General features: G+C 42.0%; 2 protein-coding genes and 1 pseudogene across 5 annotated transcripts in view; all 3 read left to right on the top strand.

The window, feature by feature from the left end:
* Nucleotides 1–23,245, top strand: part of ATVPS33 (Sec1/munc18-like (SM) proteins superfamily) — a 119,290-nt gene extending 96,045 nt beyond the window's left edge. For 2 of the 4 annotated variants that reach the window (XM_087669292.1, XM_087669290.1), the window contains 7 exons: nucleotides 20,196–20,277; nucleotides 20,450–20,520; nucleotides 20,643–20,723; nucleotides 21,793–21,850; nucleotides 21,939–21,988; nucleotides 22,133–22,226; nucleotides 22,314–23,242. In XM_087669292.1, the coding sequence (XP_087525418.1) occupies nucleotides 20,196–20,277; nucleotides 20,450–20,520; nucleotides 20,643–20,723; nucleotides 21,793–21,850; nucleotides 21,939–21,988; nucleotides 22,133–22,226; nucleotides 22,314–22,415 (538 nt within the window). In that variant the 3' untranslated portion in view covers nucleotides 22,416–23,242. Of the gene's footprint in view, nucleotides 1–20,195; nucleotides 20,278–20,449; nucleotides 20,521–20,642; nucleotides 20,724–21,792; nucleotides 21,851–21,938; nucleotides 21,989–22,132; nucleotides 22,227–22,313 lie in introns of all 4 variants that reach the window. The other 2 variants (XM_087669293.1, XM_087669294.1) reach the window with 2 other exon arrangements.
* On the top strand, nucleotides 7,721–8,571 carry LOC148012411 (uncharacterized). The gene has a single exon (XM_087668716.1). The coding sequence runs from the start codon at nucleotides 7,843–7,845 to the stop codon at nucleotides 8,569–8,571; it is 729 nt and encodes a 242-aa protein (XP_087524842.1). The 5' UTR covers nucleotides 7,721–7,842.
* LOC148012410 (uncharacterized) lies at nucleotides 9,108–10,459 on the top strand (annotated as a pseudogene).
* Nucleotides 23,246–23,581: the final 336 nt, after the last annotated feature.

Raw genomic sequence — 23,581 nt, 5'->3', positions numbered from 1 at the left:
TGAAATGAGGTGGCCTCTTGGACCTGAGTAGGCAAGGGTGAAGGGTGGGGCTTAGACTGAGCAATGAGTGGGCAACAATCGCTGCTTCTCAATGGAGCGGACCAGGAAGCCAAAGAAGAGGAAGGAGTTGAGCAGCCACTCTCTCTCGAAGGAGTGGATTGACGAGGAGACGGTATCAAACAATCACCGTCTGTCGATGGAGGAGATTGTAGTATCGCAGGTTGTGGTAGCCAACCACTGAACCCGAAAATAGGTGGGAGAAGGCTGCCGCTAGCATTATGACGATCTCTAGGAGGTTGTAGTGCCAATCGATCCTCCATGTGCTCGAAAGGACTTAGTGCTCATCGAATGCATCTTATTGCCTTGAGCATAGTACTTTGATAGCCAATGTAGAACGATCTCTGTGGCCTAGAAAGGAGAGACGGCAAAGGTAGTGCTGGGTGGGAGACACATAGACTTTGGGGGGGTGGGGAGCAAAGGTCGAAGTTAGCAAGCATCGGTGGTGTGTCCGGTGATGCCACAGTAGGAGCACCTAGTCGTCTAGTCATTTGTTGGTAAAGAAGCCATGGGTACCAGTGTGCCTTGCTGAAGAAGGAAGAGGTCAGCCACGAACCATGAACTGCAATGTTCGTCTCAAGGGCTTGGAGAGCAGTGGAAGGGCTGGAAGTGAGCTGCCAGCTGCCAAGAAGAAGCTGCCAGCTGCAAACGCAACTTGCAATAGTGAGGGAGGAGCCGTCAGCAGTTTGGTTGAGCCGCCAACAATAGGGAGAAGCCGTCAGTTGTCAGCAGATAACATGCAGAAAATAGCAGGTGTAGGGGAAAGAAGTTGCCAGGTAAGGTGTTGATGTAGCGGAAAAAGAAGAAAAGTGAATGCCAAATTCGCTACTGGTCTTTGCCTTCATTGGAGTGGAGGATCTTTGCCACTGTTTGAGCAGATCCAACTCTAATACCATGTCAAAAGACGATGTATTAGTGAGACAGTAGGGTTTGCGGGGAGGAACACGGAGTAAACTCCGCAAACAGTGAGAAGAGAAGAGAAGAGAGAAGAGAAGAGAAGAGAGAAGAAACTCTGATGAATGGAATGATGAAGATCTAAATCATGGAGTGAATGTGATATAAGGGAATAAGGGTGCCGTAGCACAAGGAAGATGATGAAGATAGCCACAAACCATGAACTGCAATGTCCTTTTGAAGGGGTGTGAGGGCAGTGGAGAGGTTGGAGAGAAGAGGTGACAGACAGAATGTATATCCAAGGAGTGACAGAGGTAGCCTATAAATAGGCAAGAGACTGTCTAGGGTGGCACCCGAAGGGAGGACACCGGCTGTCTAGGGTGGTGCCCACTGTGGGCGCCCAAACCCTTTTTAGGGCTGTCCATTGTGAAACCCTAAACGCAAAACACAACCCTAAACGAGAAACGTAAAACGTGAAACTGCGGGTGAAGAGTTTCTCAACACTCCGCCGTTTATTGGGCCCTTCTCAAGGATGCAATGGTTGCCAAAGTCTATGTGTTGATCCCTCCCAGGCAGCCAACAGGAATAGATTGTGCATGATGTGGGGCATTTCCATGAAGCGATCGAGCTGGTTGTGTCTCAATTGTACCGGCATGGAGCCTCTTTCATTCCAGCTCAAGTGTGGTACTTTTTCTAGCCATCGTTTCTCTTGTGGTCAACCAAGTCATTTCATGAGCGAATGCCTAGATCATAAGAGTGCCTTCACGGCTCAGCCCATGGATAGGGACTAGAACATGCCTTCACGGATCAGCCCCTACAGCCCCTGGACAGGGACTAGAACATGCCTGCTCACTTTGCTAAGCAACAGATTACTCAGCCTAGTCAGTCCAAAGGCAAGCAACCTGCTCCTTCTTCGAATTTGGAAAGCCAGGGGTGGACCAAAGCCCCGATGCAACAAAGGAAAGGCAAAGGAGATTCTTGTTCTTTTACACTTGCTATCCCTTCTTCTTCGCATGACCCCCATTGCACTTATTTCTTGTTGTAGAGACAAATCCTTAGATATGCCTACTGCTTGAGTCGCTATTGTTATGAAGGAAGCACTACCTCCAGAAGAGCAACAACTACATCAGCAACCATCTTGATCGTGGCTGTGCACTCATGATCCTATGTCTTAGTTGGCTTTTGATGCTACTGGTAGAGGCATCACTCCATGGGATCGAAGGTATCCAGGTTCTTCCCACATAGCCGATGTGCCTTTGTCTTCATGATCTGAATATCAGTGGCCCAATCCCTTTGTGGTGTTGGGGGACTTCTTTGAAGATGGTATACTAGAGACATTGGTAGGTAAAGCCCAAGGCTAAATCCCGCCAAAGCTCTTGATCCTTTGTGTCTATTTAGTCCCATGGTGCCTTTTGCACTCTCGTCTTGTTGTGTTTACTAAATCCATTGTACTTGGTTCATACATGATGGCCTAGAGCCAACCTCCACTTTGTAATGTTGATACATTGTACTTTTTTTCGTAATCAATATTAAGTGACCCATTATGGAGACACACACACACACACACACACACACACACACACACACACACACACGAGCAATGCTTGCACGTGCGTGTAGCACATGATCACACATATCACACATCTGTGCACATCGAATGCCTCCTTTAAGTAGGAATTTGCACCTCTCTTTGTGCCCTCTAGAATCAGCCTAGAGTAGCCCACAATGACTCCTAATCAGGGGGGATGTGCCCCTATATTCACTCCAGAGTCCACCTTCTCATCTTTACACAGTCCTGATTATACTAGGACTTTTGGACCATACATCATTGTTTACATCATATGTACCTTAGTGCAACCATGATTTAGGGCTAGGATTATTTACCAACTAATGTTAGGATCCCCTAATGAGAATATGCTGTGCATATTGTCTATCCTTGCTTTCTCAACACTAAGTATGCACTATCATAACTTACCAAGAGGACCCAAAGGAATCTAGCCTAAGGGTAGGCCAATACCACGCATGCCCTTCGATAAGTCTTTGCCAAGGAAACTCGTGGTGGGGTAAGTGGGTGAAGCAACACAGATCATGGATGCACTCTGTGTTCTTAAAAGACTGACCAAATGGCATGGAGAGCTAAAGTCCATATGAGGTTTAGGCATTGCAACCAACCATATCTTCAAGTATCATGAAACACATTGTTTGAGGGGTTTGCCCATAAATCACATTACCAATGGGTTGTGAAACTAGCCTTCCTCCTCGGATAGGGTGGTAAATCCTTGATTATAACTTAATTACAATGGCAAACAATTAAAGCAAATCTGAAAATACAAATTTACCTACTGATCTTGGAAAACGCACACCCGATTGGTCCCAAAATTGGCTCCTCTTTCGGTATTTCTTTAGCTTTATTGAAGAAGAATTTGATTTATAATGGGATTCTCTCAATCTCTTTCGGTATTTCAACTCCCCTTGCTGTCCAAAGTGATCATCAAGTCTTCAATCTATTTTACCCCTTGATTTGGACACTTAATTGGCCTTCGCTCACTTCATGGACGATCGAAATGCCCCAAATTCAATGGCTGGCAAGTCCTTCACTTGAACGTAGCTGAAAATCACATTCAGCTTTGAAAAATCCAAGTCTTCGAGCTTTCAATTTTTGTCACATTTCCTGAGGCTACTACTAAATCCTAATTTCTGCTGTAAATTAGGGTTTTCAGCAGAGAAATTTGCAATTTCTCAGCCTCCAAGGGTCCAAATGTTGAGATTTTTGGAGCAAGGCTGTGAAATGGCTGGGAGATGAGAGAGAGAGCTGTAGAGGGAGAATGACTGAAAATCAGTCAAATGCAGCTGCTGCCTTGCCACAATAGCTTGTAGATGCAAAGAACTGAAGAAAATCAGTCATTTACTGTTGTTGCTCTATCTCAACAGCCTGTAGATGCTGTCACCTGTTGTTGGTTAGCCTTCTCCTGCGCGTGACTGCCTCTGAAAGTCCTCCAATGGCTGAAATCAGACCAGTAGTATCTCCTCTCTCTCTCTTGTAGGTTGAATACACTAAAAATGGCTCTCTTTAGTTTCTAAAGACGTTTTTCAGTCTTGCATGGGCATTTTTGACAAGTGGCAGCCTTTCCAAATGGTTTTTCCAGCATTATTCATAATTAAATATTAATTTTCAGTCTTTAAATCCTGAAAATTAATCTAATAATTATTTCGATGTCCTGAAAGATAATTTGACTAGCCAATAATTAAATTGGCTAGGCAACTTTCATTCTCAAGTGTCTCTGTGTCATCTTTGACCATCAGATTGATGTTAGGTACCATTAAACACCACTTCTCTAATGTTACCAATTGACTCTTATGGCCAAATGAATGACCGAGGTCAACAACTGGCACCAGATACCACCAAGTACATGTGCGGCATAACTTATAGCAGCTTTTGCCTTTGACATCGTGTGATTTCCTCATGTCCTGGGCTCGTAAATTTACTCTAACCCCAGTTACACCTCACATGTGTAACATTTACTTAACCATGTGATTAAAAATTAATCCACATCTTAAGTGAGGTTTCAAAAATACATGTCCTCATGACAGACCTCCCCCTTGAAATCCTTGCAATCATCCTCGATTGCACTGTTAAATGCACCAAAAGCAAAGTACTACACTAGAATTTCCATTGGGCATCATAGTCAATACAACATTGCGCATTGTTGTTCAACCATTTCATATGCCTAACATATGTTGAAAATTACCAGCCAACATAGCATAACATAAGCTTCACAAAGAATCTCAAAAACATTGTCAGATTATCATGTGATACGTCCATTTCTCATGAGCTCAACTCATCTGGCAAAACCAAACCATAGCATAGCATAACCATATATAAACCATGGCTAAAACATTAATGGCATCATAACATATGTTGTTGTTCCTGGAACTAGATATAAACCATTGAAAACTTAGCATTATCTGATTATAAAATGATCTGCTGCAACCCTAAATTGATCACAAACTCATTGCAAAAATTGACCAGCAATCAATGCAAAGACATGCAAAACTGATCCAAAAAGTGATCATAAATGGTTCTCAAGGTGATAAAAAACTGAGTTGAAATTGATCAGAATGTTTGTCTCAAAATTGAGGCAAAATTCATGCCAAATTAATCATAAGCTGATGAAAAAGTATAGTTCTAGTGCATGGGTGAAACTCATACTCATCTGTGTACATGTCGTAGTGACTAGTACACTAAGTAGTGACCTCATGGCAAACATACTATCAATGCAATACCTTGGATGCATGCTGAATACATCCGTGATCCACTACCTACGAGAGTTGTCCGTAACTAGAGGAGGGGAAGTGCTACCTCTCCCTTGAGTATCAGGCAATACTCCAAACCCTTGCTCTACTGAACTTGATAGAGCCCGAACTAAAGTCGGCTCTAACTGAAAGGTATCTAGGTAAAGCTGTAACAACTGAGGATGGTCTGCCAAGCCATCCTCTTCCATCCATTTGGTATCCATTGGTGAATAATTCTGAAATTTCACTAGGTATCTCTTGGAAACTTTACCTTTGACCTTTTTTTCCTTATATGCCAAAATTTGCTCAGGTACCAAAATCTCATCTAGCTCCTCAACCTCAAGCTGAATTTCAGCAGATATATCCTTTGACACATAACCATGAAAAGGCCTCAACAAACTAAGATGAAAGGCATTGTATATCGGCCAATGTGGAGGTAATTTCAGCTGATATGCCACATCGTTGATCTTCTCCAACACTTGGAAGGGCCCATAGTATCTCATACTCAACTTCGGATACAATCTTTATCTTCCTTTTATCTTTTTCAGCCTTGCCTTTTCAAAACACAGCAATACATAATCACCCTCTGCAAACTGCGAAGCACGTCTGTGGCGATTAACTGTCCTCTTTTACTTTTCTTGCAATCTTTGAAGTGCATATTTTATCTTTGCATAGGCTACATCTAAGTTTTCCACATAACGATCAGCCTCAAAGATCTTATCCTTAGTTTGCAGAATAGGTGGCACCTTCTTGCCACCCTCAACCACCTCAAATGGAGCTTTCCTTGTAGAACTATGCATTGTGTTGTTGTAAGCAAACTCAAGCAAGGGCAAATACTGCTTCCACTGTGTCTTGTGGTCTAAAACATAGCACCTTAAAAGATCTAACACTATGGAATTTACTTCCTCAGATTGACCATCTGTCTACGAATGGAACGATGATGAGAATTTCAGCGTGGTATCCATATTCCTAAACAAGCCCTTCCAGAATAAACTGGTCATCCGGGGGTCTCGATCACTAATGATCGACTCTAGCATACCATGATACTTAAAGATGTGTTGCAAAAACAATCGTGCCATATGATCAATCTTTATTTTCTTGCTCACTAGAATGAAATGGGCTTGTTTGCTAAACATGCAAACGATAGTCCATATCCCATCATTCCTTGTAGGTGTCTTAGGAAGCTTAAAAGAAAAGTCCATTGCAATGCTTTGCTAGGGTCTATTTTGATTAGGCAAGGGCTGCAACAAACCCGACATCTTTTGCCTATCATTCTTTATTTTTTGGCATACGATGCATGTCTTAATAAGGTGTTCTACATCATGCTTGTTGGCCAATAAAAGAAATGCTCCACTGCCTTGACTGTGGTGTCAATACCTTTGCGTCTTGTATATGGAGAAGCATGACTTTGAGTGATAACTCTAGGCCTTAATTGCTTTGTAACACACAGTCGTCCATGCATTATCAAAAATCCATATCTTAGCACAAAGTCTCCATGCCTTTGGCCATTGCAAAGCTGATCATAAACATTAGCAAAGTTCGAATCAACAACATATTGCTCTTTCATGGCATCCAACTCAATGTGATAAACCATGCCGATAGCTGAAATTTGTGGCTTATGTGACAGTGCATCAGCCACAACATTCTTTCCACCATCAATATGTACAATTTGGAAATGTGCCAAAATCTGGTTTGGTACCAATATTTCATTGAGCTCTTCAACCTCTGGCTGAATTTCAGCAGATGCATCCTCCGGCACATCTCCATGAAAAGGTCTAAGCAAGCGCAGATGAAAGACATTGTGTATCCGCTAGTGTGGGGGCAATTTCAGCCTGTAGCATGCAAGGTTGCACTCGTACGTCGAACAGACAGGTTCGTATCATATGTATGGTACGTATCCGTACTGTTTCATACTATTTTGTACGAGATTTTAAACATGTTTTGGCCACGTATCCTACGGGACAAGGCGAGCTATCCAGAGAGTTTCCGCACGAAGCGGGCTGGGAAAAAAGGCGCAAATTGGGCACGATTGATCATTTGCGACACACACACATACTCTTGCAAGTCTTGACTCTCTCCTCAACCCTCCCTCTTGTCTCCAAGACTCCTAGGTTGCATCAAGCTCCCATCCCCTCCAAGCTCCCTCTTTCTCTCTCCTCTTTCCCTCTTCTCTTGAGTCTTCCTCCCATCCTCTCCCTTTTCAAAGTTTGTTCTTCTTCCAACTTTTCAAGTTTCCCCGATCCCCTCCCTCTTCAAGGCTCAAGCATCATCTCACTTCTCCTCTTCCCCCCATCCCCTCCCTCTTCAAGCATCACTGCCGATCGGAGTGACAAGTCTCGACTCTCTCCTCTTCATCGGGCCTCCGACCTCGCCTCGGCACCATGATACGCGAGAAGCATGAGGCCTTCAACTTGCATGCCATCCATGTGGAGAGGGACATAAAGAAGTCAAACTCCCACAATTGGATATACAAGTATTGTAGGAAGAGCTACACAAGAGGTGCGACCCGACTTCTCCAACATCTTTCCAAGACAAGGGGGGCAAGTCGCTCCGTGCAAGTCAATCCCTCAACACATTGCGGACGAGATTCTCGCCAAGATGAGAGGGGGATGCACTAGAGGAGGATGTGGCGGATCGGTGGCGGCAGCATCTACACCTATGCCTACTCATGAGGAAGCCTCAAATGTAGGCCTATCTTCGACCGATGCGGGTGAGGCCTCCACCATTGGTGGTGCCGACTCCACATCCACTTGGGGCTTTGGCATTGGCAAAAGGCAAAGGTTACAGGCTCATGCGGTACCGGAGAGGCAATCCTCTCTCTCTCAAGCTCTTGGTCATACACGTGGATTGGTTGCCTTTCTTAGAGAAAGGCAACGACCAGCCGATGTTGAGATTGCACGCACGGTGATCGAGTGCAATCTTGCATTCAACATCCTAAAGCATGAGCAATGGAAGAAGATGGTGAGATCCATCGCCATTGTGGGCCCATGTGAAGGATGGAGCGGTGTCTCATACAATGATATGAGGACGAAGAAGATTGATGAAGAGAAGGAAAGGATTGATAAAGCCCTTGATCCTATTAGGGCCGCATGGACAAAATACGGTTGCTCCATTCTCACTGATGGATGGAGTAACCGTAAGAAACGGGGTATCATGAACATACTTGTTTCATGTCCACTTGGCATATATTTTTTACGGGCCGTAGACACCGGCAAGAGGGGAAGAAAAACGACCGGCCCATTCATCTACCGCCACATTCGGCAAGCTATCATTGAGGTATACATTGTCTTTTTAAATTTGCTTTCATTATTCATGAATCATAATTAGAATTTTCAAGTCAAGATTCATGATTCATCTCTCCCCGAAGCTTTTATAATTTGTGCCATGTATGATGTGCTTGTAGGTGGGCCCATTGAATGTGGTGCAAGTTGTGATTGACAATGCATCCAATTGTCGGCGCATGGGCCGTTTGCTTGAGGCCGAGTTTCCTTCAATCATGTGGACTCCATGTGCAAATCATTGTTTGGACTTGCTCATGGAGGACATCGGGAAGCTAAAATGGGTGAAGAGGGTGGTACACAAGGCTACATTTGTTGTCACCTTCTTCACGGTGAAGGTGAAGGTGCTTGCGATGTATCGCGAGCATAGCAAACTTGAGTTGAAGAAGCCTTCTTCAACTTGGTTTGCTTATATGTGGTTATTGTTGGTGCGGCTTTATGAGGTGCGGTCCGCCTTACGCCAAACAGTGGTGTCCACTCTATGAAATGAGTGGGATGAGCATGAGACAGAGGAGGCGAAAGCCATGTAGCCAACTGTGCCTTGATGAGTAGTTTTCGCAGAAAGTCCAAGCCATTGTGATTGCCATGACTCCCTTTTATAGGGTGTTGCGTATGACTGATTGTGAGGGATCCACCATGGACCTTCTCGTTCACTTCTTCAAAGCGGCATTGGTGGAGGTATGGGCTTGCACGATGATTACAGATTCTCAGCGTGCATATATCATAGAGATAGCAAAGAGGAGATGGGCATGGATGCATAGGTCCATCCATGGTTTTGCAGCATCGGTGCATCCGGCCTACAAGTCGATGGCGATCATGGATGACAGAGAGCTCCGGTCAGATTAGCTTGCATATTTGACTCGTATGGTCCCCATAGATGACCACAACACAGTCCTAGAGGAGCTTGGATGCTATGCAGATTAGAAAGGACAGGTGGCATTTTCTTCTTCCACTTGTTGGAGAAGGGAGTTACTTGTAAAGCCTCTATTTTGGTGGCAAAATTTTGGATATGCGCTGGAGACTCTTCAGCCCTTGGCGATGAGAGTCCTTGCGCAAGATTGCTCTTCGGGTGCATGTGAGAGAAACTGGAGTGCCTATTCTCTCATTCACACGAAGATTCGCAATCGTCTTAGCACACGACAGTTAGAGCGGGTAGTATATTGCCACACTAACTTGCGCATGATGAAGGCCATGATGAGTATGGGTAGTCCAAAGCAGGTAAACACCTAACCATAAAATGATAAGTCAAGTTTAATTTTTAAATTTGTTGGTTTCAACTTGTTACTTTTAGTATTATACTCAACAATTTAGTATTTATAATCTATTATCTTATGTGCATTGTGTAGGTGAATGTTGATACATTCAAGTTGATGTACGATACTCTTGTGAGTGTACATCAGGAGGTCGATGAGGAGGAGGAGCAGATCTTTGCATAGCTCTATAGAGAGCTCATAGCAACAGACACCCGTGACAATAATAGTCAGTGTGCTCGTGGGCGAGGAGTTTGAGTTGCCAGCAGGGGCATGGTCATTCCGCGCCCTCCGAGATCGACAAGGGGTGGTTCGGGTGGTGTGCAGACATATATGAGGCGGGGAACTAGTAGCTCTCGTCCAGTCCCTAATGATGATATTTCCCCCTTGCCTACAGTTAGACCATCATTGCCTAGGGAGCCATCATTTGATGATGATGGTAACCTTATCAGTGAGGATGAATATGAGAGCGCCTCGTCATTCAATGACGAGGAGTCATCTTCAAACTCTCTTGATGAGCACTTAGATGATGATGATGCTGATGATAGTGATGCCTCATGAGTCATCCTAGCCTCTAGGCCTCAGCTCTCTCGAGTCTCACCTTTTTGTATCTACTTAGTACTATCACTGATGATTGTATCCAGTTTCACTCATTGATGATTGTATGATGTATCCAGTACACTATACCGTTGCCCGCATGTTTGTTGCTCGCATGTGATTGCGAGGGCTTTTTATCTCATGTATTTAGCATATTTTGTAATGGCAATGCTAGTTTCACTTTAAACATGTATTCTATTATTTATAGTTTAAAAAAAACGAAATTAATTTTTTTTTCGTACTAATATCGTACTATACCTTATAAAATCTTAAGGTACCATTTAGTATCGTATTTTATCATATCGTACCGTATCGTACTTTTCGTACCTGACAACTATGGTAGCATGCATCACTGATCCTCTCCAACACTTGAAATGACACATAGTATCTCATAGACAACTTTGGATATAATTACTCTTTGCCCTTCACATTTTTTAGTTGTGCCTTTTCAAATCACAACAATACATAATCGCCCTCTGCAAAGTGCAAATCATGCGTATGACGATCAATTGGTCTCTTTTGCTTATCCTGTGATCTTTGAAGCACATACTTAACCTTTTGATAAGCTGCATCCATGCTTTCCACATAGCGATCAACGCCAAAGATCTTATCTTTTGTGTGCAAAATAGGGGATACTTTCTTACCACCCTCTACCACCTCAAAAGGAGCCTTACCAGTGGAACCATGCACTGTGTTGTTGTATGCAAACTCAACCAACGGCAAATATTGTTCCCACTGTGCTTTCTGGTCTGATACATAGCACTTCAAAAGGTCTAATACTGTGGAATTTGCCTTCTTAGACTGGCCATTAGTTTGTGGATGGAAGGATGAAGAGAATTTCAGCATTGTGCCCATGTTCTTAAACAATCCTTTCCAAAAAAAAACTTGTCATCTGTGGGTCACAATCACTAATGATCGACTTTGGCATACCATGATACTTAAACACATGCTGCATAAAAAGCCGTGCCATATGGTCAGCCTTTATCTTTTTCCTCATTGGAATGAAGTGGGCTTGCTTACTGAACTTGCATATGATAGTCCATATCCCATCATTCCTTGTAGGTGTGCATGGAAGCTCAAAGATAAAATCCATAACAATGCTCTACCAAGGCCTATCGAGAATAGGCAAGGCTGCAAGAAACCCAATAGCTTTTGCCTATCATACTCAACTTTCTGGCATACTATGCATGTCCTAACAAATTGCTCAACATCATGCCTCAAAGCTGACCAATAAAAGAAGTGCTTAATTGCCTTAACTGTGGCATCAATACCCCTATGACCCGCATAAAGAGGAGCATGACTCTTAGTCATCACCTTGGCCCTCAACTGCTTTGTGACACACAGTTGTCCATGCATCATCAGAAAGCCCTCTAGAAGTACGAAATGATTCTGCCTCTGGCCATTACAAAGCTGATCATAGACATTTCCAAAGTCAGAATGAGTAGTATACTGATCCTTTATGGCATCCAACTCAGTGTGATAAACCATAGTGACAATCGACAACTAAGGTTTACGTGATAGTGCATCAGCCACTACATCCTTTTTGCCATCTATGTACATAATCCTAAAGTGAAACATGGATAAAAAGTTTGCCCACTGCATGTGCTTCTTAGATAACTTCTTCTGAGTCAAAAGTAGTGCAAAGTCAGGTGGTCTGTCTGCATTGTGAAATCAGTCCCTAAGAGATAGTGTGTCCATGTGGAAATCATCTTTGGGGCATTCAAGAATCGAGTAAATTGGGGATGCTTTGCCAATTCAACAAAAAGGTTTGCTACTGTACGCATTCGATCCTTGAAGCTATCATCAAATTCTTCAGCTGCTTGCTGGTCATTAGCCTCTTTATGCATTGAAGTGCCAACATTTGGGTCATTTCCCACATTTTCAGCATGCTTTCCATACTAAGAACCATGCCCAACATCAGTCATTGCATTTCCCCCTTCACTATGTGATTGACCAAGGAGTGATGCATCCTCTCCACTTGATCCCGTATCACCATGTGAAGACATGCTTATTGTAATTCATTGCTTATAACAATTTCAGCAATAATGCAATAGTCTCAAGTTGCAATCAAGTACCATGGGCCCACCAATTCAAAGGATTTGATGGTATCCTAGCAATGGAACCATGAAACCAGCCTTCCTTCTATGGATGGGTGGTAAATCCCTGATTACAACTTAATTACAGTAGCAAACAATAAATGCAAATCTCAAATTTACCTACTGATCTTGAATAATGCACACCCAATTGGCCCCCGTCCCTTGTAAAAATTACACGGTGCAACGAATAGAATCTGAGAAAGAGATAGAGATAGAGAGTACACAACAGATAAGAGGAGAATTAGAAAATTTCTTTAGCTCCAAACAACTGATACAGAGATGGCTCTGTCCACCCGTGCGCATCCACAGTGAAGCTTAGATGGCGATCTAGACAGAAGATAGGTGAAGAGCTTAAGGCTAGCTGGAACAACTCTGACTGGGTGAAAGATAGATGATCGATGGCTGTGAAGGGGTTTAGCTTTTATAGCTTGTGAAGCTGGTTAGGTCGGCATGACCTACCTACCATATGAGCCTCCACCAGTCGGCTAGGGAATATTCCCTTTACCGTCGGGGCGCTCCTTTTAACTCCCTTACCCTGCAACTCGATGCAATGTGCCTTGAGTTGCTACCAGCTTAACTACTCAGTCCAACCCAAAGATTAGATCCACAATGGTCACCTTTTTGCCATCCGGTCACATAGACCTCATCTGATATAAGTGAGGACTCAACCAATGTCCGGGCTCACATTTGGCTTCTCCTCATAATGGGGGCCTTACAACTTTAAGTACCATGGATCATTGGTGGCACCTTATGAGGGTGGGGCATTGAGCATATCTAACACCCCTTTCGGTATTTCTTTAGCTTTATTGAAGAAGAAGATGATTTACAATGGGATTCTTCCAATCCCATTTGCAATCCAAACTCCCCTTGCTGTCCAAAGTGACTAGTAAGTCTTCAATTTGATTTGCCCCTTGATTCAGGCACTTAATTGGCATTCACCCACTTCATAAACGATGGAAATGTCCCAAATTCAATGGCAAGCTAGTCCACTACCAAAATTTAGCTGAAATTCACGTTCAGCCCTGAAAAATCCAAGTGTTACAACTTTCAAATTTTGGCACGCTTCTCGAGGCCACTAATAAACCCTAATTTTTGTTATAAATTAGGGTTTAGAGCAAAGAAATTTACAATTTCTCAGTCTCCAAAGGTCCAAATACTGAGATCTTCGGAGCAAGATTGTGAAATGGCTAGGAGATGAGAGAGAAAGCTGTAGAGAGAAAATTTATAGTTTTGTCACGAAGAATGACTAAAATCAGTCAAATGCAGCTGTTGCCCTGCTGCAACAGCATTAAATGTTGTCGCCTATAGATATTCAAATTAGTTGTCATCTTGTACCTTGATGCAATCATCCAGCTATGGAGAGTCCGAATTTGCAATCACCTTCTCAAAACTCACTCGTGGTTGGTTGCAATGGCTGAAAATAGGCTGGCCATGGCTGCTCATAGCTCTCGCACATTTGCTACAATTTAAGAACGATATTGTTTTTCGTCTTCTTTAGCCTTTTACTAGCCTGTATGGGTAAGTTTGCCAAGTGGCAGCCTTCCCGAATGATTTTTCCAACATTATCCATCATTTAATATTAATTTTCAGCCTTAAATTACCGAAAATTAATCTAGTAATTATTTCGGTGCCCAAAAAATTAATTGGATTGACCAATAATTAAATTGGCTAGGCATCTTCCACTCTCGAGTCTCTCTGTGCCATCTTTGATCATTAGATCAACGTTAGATACCATTAAACGCCACATCTCGTGTCACCAACTAACACTTATGGCCAAATGAATGACCTAGGCCAACAATTGACACTAGATACCACCAAGTATTTGTGCAACATAACTTTTAGCAACTTTTGCCTTTGATATCCAATGATTTTCTTGTGTCCTAGGCTCGTAAATTTACTCTAATCCGAGTTGTAGCTCTCATGTGCAACATTTACTTAATCATGTGATTAAAAATTTATCCACATGTTAAGTGAGGTTTCAAAAATACATGTTCTCATGGCACCTTGCATCAACTCCACATTGGCTGTAGTATTTGCAAGCATTCAATTGATTGAATGAATTAGAGTGGGCAAGTGGAGGATTACATGCATAATCTCTAGATCAATGAATAGTTTCTAGAGAATATGGTACTCCAGCACTTGTGAGAAGTTTGACCAAGCCATGAAGTTAGGCTTGTTGAAATGAGTCTAATAATCAAAGGCATGCTTGGCCGTTACAAATGGAGTGTGAGTGTTAAGTGGGAGATAGACATGGTAGGGTAGGGGAGTGGGTACATATGGGGATGTGCCCCAAAGCGTCTATTGTGCAGAGGGGAAGTGTGCATAGTGGATCCAATAGTGGTAAAAAGAAACTAGCTAGACAATGGTATGGGGGTTGAGTGAATTACAAGATCATGTGCTTCTGCGAGGAAGGGACGGCCCCCCCTGCCCCCAACTGCACCTAGCTAGGTACGCGGTGCCTCCCATGCAGAAGTTCATGATGTCGAACACTAGAGAGAAAAACATGGGAAAAAAGCCCCCTCTCCCACGCAGGACAACGTCAGAAACACCTCAGCCCCTCACCCCCAACCACACCTAGCTATGCATGTGGTGCCTCCCGAGTAGAAGCTTCATGATATAGTACATCCTAGGGAAAAATGAGGGTAAAGCGCCCCTTTTGCCACATGGGGAAATGTAAAAAGCTTCTTGTAATTTGTATAAGCATTCATACTCATGATCAAGTTGGATGTGGAGGTGGTATATCTCTTCTATGCTTCTTGATGTTGATATGGCCATTTGACACACCACAAGAATGAGGCGAATATCCTTGCATTTGAGTGGTCGAGGTTTAAGGTACACAGTGCATGAGAGGGATGCCTAATCTAGTAGCATGAGGTCTTGGAGTGGTATTCATTTGTAGGTAGATGGGAGATGCATAATGCATGGGCTGTTGAGAGTGTGCTGCAACTGGAGGAGTGAGCAGGTGAGTGAGAGCGTCAGAGAGGGAGAGAGAGTACAATGAAGGTCAATACTTTCTTGCATGTCCCAAAGACATAGCCCGAAACCAATAGGCATAACCAAACTGGAGGTAAAATAACCTGTCAACCAAGGTAGTATAAATCCCAACCAACAACGAAGTGTTCCATGTCAGAATTCGGGATCATTTCATCCTCATCCATGTCTGGCTGCAAAGCGTCTACCACTGCATTATTGAAGGCATCCACACAGAGATCTCCTAGCATGCTGGTAGGCAGATCAGCAATTAGATATTCTGCACGCTAGCTGCCTGTGTAAAGTCTGTGCCAGTCGGTCTTGACACTCTCTCTGTCTGCCTGCTGCATCACAGAGATCTCTCTGCTTAGTCTGAAATCTGCAGCTCTGTGTGCCTCTCTCTCTCTCTCTCTTACTGCAGGAGGTTTGAATGCCAGAATGGACCAAGGTGCGCTCTCTCTTTCTCTCTCTGTCCATGCGCAGGGGTGGGCCAGGAGAAAAGGTGCAGGCAGCAATTTGATCGCAGGGGTTAGGGCACAGGGACAGCAGATGGGCTCTCTCTCTCTCTCTCTCTCTCTCTCTATGGGCAGGTATGGGCCTGGAGGAAGGGTGCAAGCAACACACAGGCCACAGAATTGGGTGCACAGGCCAAGGATGAATGCCCACACAATTGGGGCAAGCAGGTGTTCCCTCTCCCTTCCGATTCAGTGGCGCCGTCTCTTTGGTGTTATGAGCAACTGTGCAGAATCAAGACTGCTGCAGGGTAGCAACCTGTACTTGGAGAAGGGCACACTGGGCGAGAAGCAGGAAGGCGTCAGGACGAAGTGCAGGTGCAGGTCTGTGCATCCCCAGGGGCAGATCAGATGGGGACACCAAGCACAGGTGTGCACGCGACGTCCTCCATCTCTTTTTTTTTTCGTGAAGATAATTGAATTAAGTAGCAATATTCACATCAAACCATCAAGTCCCTAACACACAAATATCACACAGAAAGGACAGTTGGAGTGGAGTGAACAATATCCAGCCAAGGAGTAGCAATGTCAAGAATAACCAGATTAGGTAAAACCATAGAGGAGATATATCATAACACTAAACCATGAACACGGGCCACATGACCATGGTCAAAGGCAGAATAAAAAATAAAGTCAGTTAGAGTTTCAAATATGCCACAGAGATGTCCATCGAAGGAAATGGAAAAGGAAGGAATAATCTGATTGCAAGGCGGACATAGAAGGCATCCCTCCTATAATCCACGAATGAGTTGATATCCGTGCTACTAAGTCATTGAGGACCACACACGGGAAACAAAACTCCAAATTTGTCAAGCAACAGGGCAAGAGATGAAGAGATGAAGCAATGTCTCATCGCATGTAGTGCAAAATACATAGTGACCACGGGAGATCTTGCGAGCACCCAACACATCCCTAGTTGGAAGACCCCCAAGAAGCACCCTCCACATGAACACTTTACCCTAGACTTCCAGACTTGGAGGAATCTTTCCGGCCACTTTTTTTTGTTGTCCCGAATATGCCATAATTTATTGACCTTTCCAGTGACCCACCTCTTAGTCTCAACCATCTAATGATAGATTTGATTAGTTGTTATTTTCTCAAAATCATTAGGAAGCACAAACATCCAATCCCACCAAGGAGATGATGGCTATAAAGTGGGCAATGGAGAGAACCGTAGAAGCTTCTCCTGTAAGAATGACCAAATGTCATGATAGCCATGAGGCACCCGAAAGTGCTGACATAGCAGCTAGAAACGTTAGAAACGTTTAGAAATGAATCATTAAAAACATGTTTCGTAAGTTTCTTTCAAGAGGGGGTAAAATAAGAAACATGGGTTTTTTTATGTAGGGATTTTTAATAGTTTTGACTGGGGAAAGAGGTTCTAAACCTCTATGGAACTCTCTCTTAAACAAAGAATGGCTAATTGAGTTTGAGTGATAATAGAGTCAATTGAGAATAATACAGTATACGTTACATATCTATGATCCATTATTGACTTGTCACTTATGTCAAAGTTAGTCTTTGGATAAGCTATACTATGGTTTAGAACTCAAACATTATGATTCATACATATCATACAAAGAAAATTGAAATTAACATGTACATAGTCTATTTATAATATGGATTGAGTTAAGTTGCAATATCATGATTCTCATTTTAAAACAAATTGACAAAATATCAAAATCGAGAATGAATCGTAATATATCGTAAATAACTCATAAATGAGACTAAAGTTGTATAATATTCAAATCTCAAGACAAGAATAGATACTAGATTGACAAAGTCCAATAACTAAACAAAATCACAAAAAAATCAGTCTCTTATCCAAAATCTTGAGCCCTCACGAGTCATTACACATCATCATCATCATGTTTAACATTGCCCAATAGTTTTTGTAAAAAAAACCATGTTTTGAGTTCCAACTCACCAAAAACATTTTAAAAAATAAAAACACCCACATTTTTTACTCTCAGAAACGTTTCGTACTTTAAGAAACGTTTCTAAGTTTCAAACTCAAAGAAACACGTTTCTTAGCTGCTTTTGAGTGCTGATGAATGCGTCGAAAAGAAAAAAGATGGGACTGCCCAGGAATGGCACCATCATGGACTGTTTGCAACACCAAGAGAGCCATATGATTAAACTTATCTCGTTGCAAGTCTTCATTAGGCCAATCCTATAACCTGGAGGTAGCTAGCTTTTCTCCTTCCAGTGAATTCTCCTTCTTACGAAGATCAAGAGGTGGCTAAACTACAAAATACAAAATCTCCTGCGAGGATGCAATCAAATGAGAAAGGAGAAAAGATTGGGAGACCTTAATAGGCCTCGTGGAGTTTAGCACATTCCACCAAGAAACTTGAATAACTGTGCGACCATGTGAGATACTAGTTTTTTAATAAAAGTTTTGCAATATCTGACTAGGGATGACTATGCACACATAGTGCCTGCAAAAGTGCCAATCTCAAAGTAACCATATGAAAATTAACATCCAATAAAGTTGCCTCCCCCATTCTTTTTGGAGTAGTCACATGCTGCGAAGAAATCTATATTTGGCCCAAATGATTCCCTTTCTTTTTCCACAACATCAAGCGGATATGCTGAACTAGTTCCAAAAGAGACTTCTTAGTCCAAGGAAGTAAGGGTAGAAAAAATGAGATTATGATGCATTGAACAACTTTAAGTCTGACATGAAGAGGCCAGCCTTGGGATTTCCAGTACATGAACCGATCATGTATACGGGATGACTTCCAATCAAGCAAGGCATGGGGAGCTACATCCACACCAATAGGATAATCCAAGTGTTGGGTAATATCTTCTTTGGAAATCACAGCTCCTTGCCAACCCAAAGCTTGCAAATCACTCTTCGTACAAGAAATCAGGGTATATTTCTGAGCATTAATATGAAGCCCCGATGCTAAAGCAAAAAGATTCCATGCAACCAATGCTCGATTAACATTAGTGCGATTAGCCTTAAGAAACATAAAAGAATCATTTGGGACCCAAAGGTTGGGCACCATTGGAAAGAGACAAACTAACAATCTTGCCTTGATCAGCCAACTTATCCAACAATGAGAGCATTGGGTGAGTGACCAAGGCAAATAGCAAAGGACTAAGAGGGCAGCCTTGTTGAAGAGAACGTGACAAAGCAATTCCATCTATGATCCCCCCATTAAGTCCAATACGAGCCACGGCACCCTGACTAATGGTATCAACAAGAGAGGTCATGTGAGGACCAAATCCCATGGTAGGCATCAATTACCGCAAGAAAGACCAGCTAACATGATCAAATGCCTTTTCAAGATCAAGCTGAAGCATAGAAACATACTCGCTTGAGGCTTTGGCATAATCAATCCCCAGTTGAACATTCAAAATGTTATGCATTATATTCCATCCCTTAATGAAACCATATTGATGTGGATGAAGCAAGTGTGAAAGTACTTTCTGTAATCTATTGGCAATGATTTTAGAAAAGATTTTATATAGAGAACCCATAATAGAAATGGGTCTCCATTGTTTCAAAGAAGTTGGAGAAGGAACCTTAGGCAACAACTGAATCATAGCAATCTTCTAGTCTGAAAGTATCCTACCAGAGTTCTAGACTTGCTGACATAAGTGAGTTAATGGGTTCTTAAGCTGCTCAACATGGGCTGAAAACAGCTCATTAGGAAGCCCATCCCAACCACGTGGTGAATGGGACAGCACATCCTCCACTTCGTCCTCTGAGATATCAGTCTCCATCAAATCAACCCATTCAGGCTTAACCTGATTACTAATCAAGTCACAAATTTATTGACGAGCAAAGCAAACAGTATCGAAAAAAAATCTCCTGTGGACCCAACAAAGATTTATACTAGTCAAAGCACATTTGAATGATGGAGGCAGGTTCAATAACCATAACACCTTGGTCATCCAACAAATGCACAATATTTTCCCAAGCATCCTCTCTCTTTCTCTCTCTCTCTCTCTCTCTCTCTCTCTCTCTCTCTCAAGAATGAAGAGCCTCTCTGTATCCACCCGACACTTCAGTTTTTAATATAATGTGCGATGTATCATGTTTTCAGAATTATTTAGTTTCAATGGCTGAAAATTCTTTTTTTGGATGTTCCTTCCATTGTGCCATCAATTGACGATATTACAAAACTCAGGTCAATCCATATGCTGAATATGTATGGATCTCAAATTTGATTTAGAAAAGTGTGAATATGGATTGACCGATGTTCTCAAAATTGATTTTGAAAACTGTGAATTCAGGAGGGAGTTACTCCATAGCTATGGCTTTGAGCACATGTTTACTTTGAATAATTTGGAAAAAGCTGGATTGTTAAAGAGGCAGGTCAGTACCTGTGTCAGCTAATTGCTTTATTTGGCACTTCTTTTCAGAATTCATGTTGCCTTGTTTTGCAAGAGTCACAAAATGTTTATTTTGTTTTCATGTATTGTCAATGAAAATTGACAAAGCTCATGCTTCTAGGATATTCATTCTGACCTGTTTGTGTTCTTAACAGGAAGGAAAAAACATTTGGCCATTGCTTTCAAAGGGACTGAAACTCGTGGTGGAAGATGTAGATGATACAAAGTAGGTAGCCTGATTGTTGTTATCCACTCTCATTTCTCATATGCTCATCAATGCTTGAAAACATTGATGGCAAGGTATAAATTTTTTTCGTTTTTGCTAATTGTTGTGATTGTGTGATACAGTCCAAACGATATTGCTTATGTCTTCTCTGGATATGCACCCTTGAGCATAAGATTGGTGCAAAATTTCCTAAAAAATGATTGGTATGGACATCAATACATTTTCCTTTTCTATATGGAAAGAGGAACTGTACTAGTGCTCTTCTTTTTCAGGCAAAGAAAAGTCGGTTGTTCAAACAAGTTTTGATTTTTTACCATGCCTTGAACTTGAATGGGAGAGAGTGCATGGAAAAGGACTGTTTAGCATGAACATCTCATATAACTACTACACAACAGGGAAAAAACCAAATTCAAAATATTCGTAAGTTATAAAAGGAAATTGATTGACATTTTCTCTGTGGAAGAAGATGAGGTGTAAAACTATTTCAGGTAGGGAAGTTCTCTGCAAATAAGATTTGGACTGATCAATCTCAAGACTCAGTACAATTTAAGGTGCAACCAACCTTAAAACCTCTCTAAACTAGGATGTTGCAGAGCTCAAAAAGGTATAGGATGTTCAAAGTGTATATGATGACAACTCATTCAGAATACAAAACGTGAACAGTAATGATAGACCTTTCATGGAGCGTGCAAATGAATTAGATAGATATCTTGTTGGTAGCTTCGGTGTATTTCCGTTCAGAAAGTTGAAATGATCTGAAGGCCAAGTATCACTATTGGGTCCTTAACTGCTTGAAAATGTTGTGCGTACCCAACTCACAAGACAAAACAAAAAAGCGCTTGAACAGCGAGACAACACATCTTCTTTACTCCACTTCTTATATGTACTTGTTTTGGGGCCGTGTTTGTTAATCAGCAGTCATCTATTGGAACTTGCATGCTACTGTAGTGGTTTAAATGCCTCACTAGCTCGGTAGATTAGTCCATGTGATCCGAAGTCTTTGTTAAAGCAGGGTTATTACCTTACTGTTTGTCTGCCATGCCCCCCGCTGCCTCCCCGCCCTCCTTTTTTCTGGTGCTTTGAAAGGCCTCGACTGAAACAGGACACAACAAAAAAAAAAAAAACTGCAACTATGTAGGCTGTTGCATTCTTCTTTTTGTAATGATTAGCCTCTCTTGGTGACTTCTTGCTGTTTCATTTTTTGATTTTAGAAAGAGATTTCTGGATGGCTGAAACCAACAGATATGACGTAGTACTTTTGTATGTTAACAGGCGTTCAATTGAGGAGATGGTGAGGCTGCTTCCTGGGCCACAGTTCGCCCAAACACAGGTTGCTGCTCTGTTTTCACTGGTATTGGTGGAGACCCACTTGGTTGGGTGTTCTCACTCATTGTGATTGATGCTTTGTCTTCTCGCAGGCTAACAATTCCAGCATAGATGCTCCACATGAAACTGTTGATAATGACAGGTAAGGGTAAAGTTTGAACCTCCGTTTGTCGTACTGAAATGACTATACTTTTTGTCCTGTGTAATTACCCAAACTGAAAATTTACTACCGGTAATTGAAGTGTTGTACGTTGTGATCTTGATGAGTGCTGTTCTGGTCAATTAGTGAGGCAAGTGGAAGGCGATCACTTGTTCTTGTGGTGTTCATTGGAGGCGTTACATTTGCAGAGATATCAGCTCTTCGCTTCCTGAGTACCCAGGTTTTGAAAGGAAAAAAAGCTTATTTTCATTTTGCTAATTTGTGCTGTTTCTTCTGCAAATACCTGATTTCTATTTTCTGATCTCAGGAGGGCATGAAGTACGATTTCATGGTGGCTACAACTAAGCTCATCAATGGATCTAGCTTGTTACAATCCCTAATTGAAGACCCAACAAAATCTCCAGTATAACCATCAGCAGTGAACCTGTTGATGTTGCTGTACTCATCCAGTGGTGAGTCTCAGATACTGCCTTGTGATTGGCCCTTGTGCTCTAAATTTGAGCTTGGTAGAGTACTAAATTCAACTGAAAAGACCCAAGTATCATTAAAGGTTTACGATTGGGGGAGCTTGGTAGCTATCATACCCCATGATAGCTGGGCTTTCCTGTCAATTTACTTTGCTTACATGGGTGCAAAAACTGATTCTTTAGGCGGAAGTGTGCGCGCTCTCCCACTTGTATATGGTTAGAAGAGTGGCAGAGTCTCTTACGGGAAGGCCAGCAATTGGGGTATAATGATAATTACATGGAGGCCAATTCATTCATTTGGTGTTACGGAGTTCTACCAATATGGGAAGTCTGGGTCGATGGACAGCAGGCAGATGTATAGACAGAGGGAGAGAGGAATGAAAGCCCTACATAATAAAAATGACGAACCGATAGAAGGATAGATAAACTATGAACATAACGAAAGAGGATGATATATGGATGAATGCATTAATGGGTTGATAGTAGCTAGCAAGGTATGCATGCAAGAAAAACAGGCATGTAGATGGGCTACATATGTATAGGCACTTTGGATAAGTTGCTAACCTGTCATTTATGTGAATATGGAAACAAGTTCCCCAAATAGGTTTTTGTCGTATACCATGCTCATACTAGAAGCTGGTGTTGTAGAGGTGACAAAGTTTCCCATAGCCTTAACATCTAGTTTCAAATGAGCAAGCAAAAGCAAGGTCTCCTCTTCGATGCATAAGTGAAACTAGACGCTCCACACGTTGGCCGCACCAAGTTAGATTGGTGCTTCGTATTGGTGTTACTTACGAGTTAGATTGCTTCGTATCCTAAGATATGCAGTAAGAGGTTCACACATAGGTATTCTACATTTATTACTTATCAATCTATTTCTAAAAATTTAATATATAGCAATAGTGTAGCTATTGATCTTAGTAGACTACTAAGATTAACTATAGATACATGTGTGTTTGTGTGTGTTATTATTGCTATATTAATGTTATATTTATCTAAAAGGTTTCATATTACATGTATAATTTTTATTCTTTTATAAATGTTGATATATATCAATAAAAATATTAAATTAAGTTATTAATAAAAGTAGTAGTAATGTTAATAATTT

This window comes from Lygodium microphyllum, chromosome 27, assembly GCF_053477565.2.
Source record: "Lygodium microphyllum isolate KBCC chromosome 27, Lygodium_microphyllum_v1.1.10, whole genome shotgun sequence".
Taxonomy (NCBI): Eukaryota; Viridiplantae; Streptophyta; class Polypodiopsida; order Schizaeales; family Lygodiaceae; genus Lygodium; species Lygodium microphyllum.
This window is presented reverse-complemented; position numbering and strand designations above follow the sequence as displayed.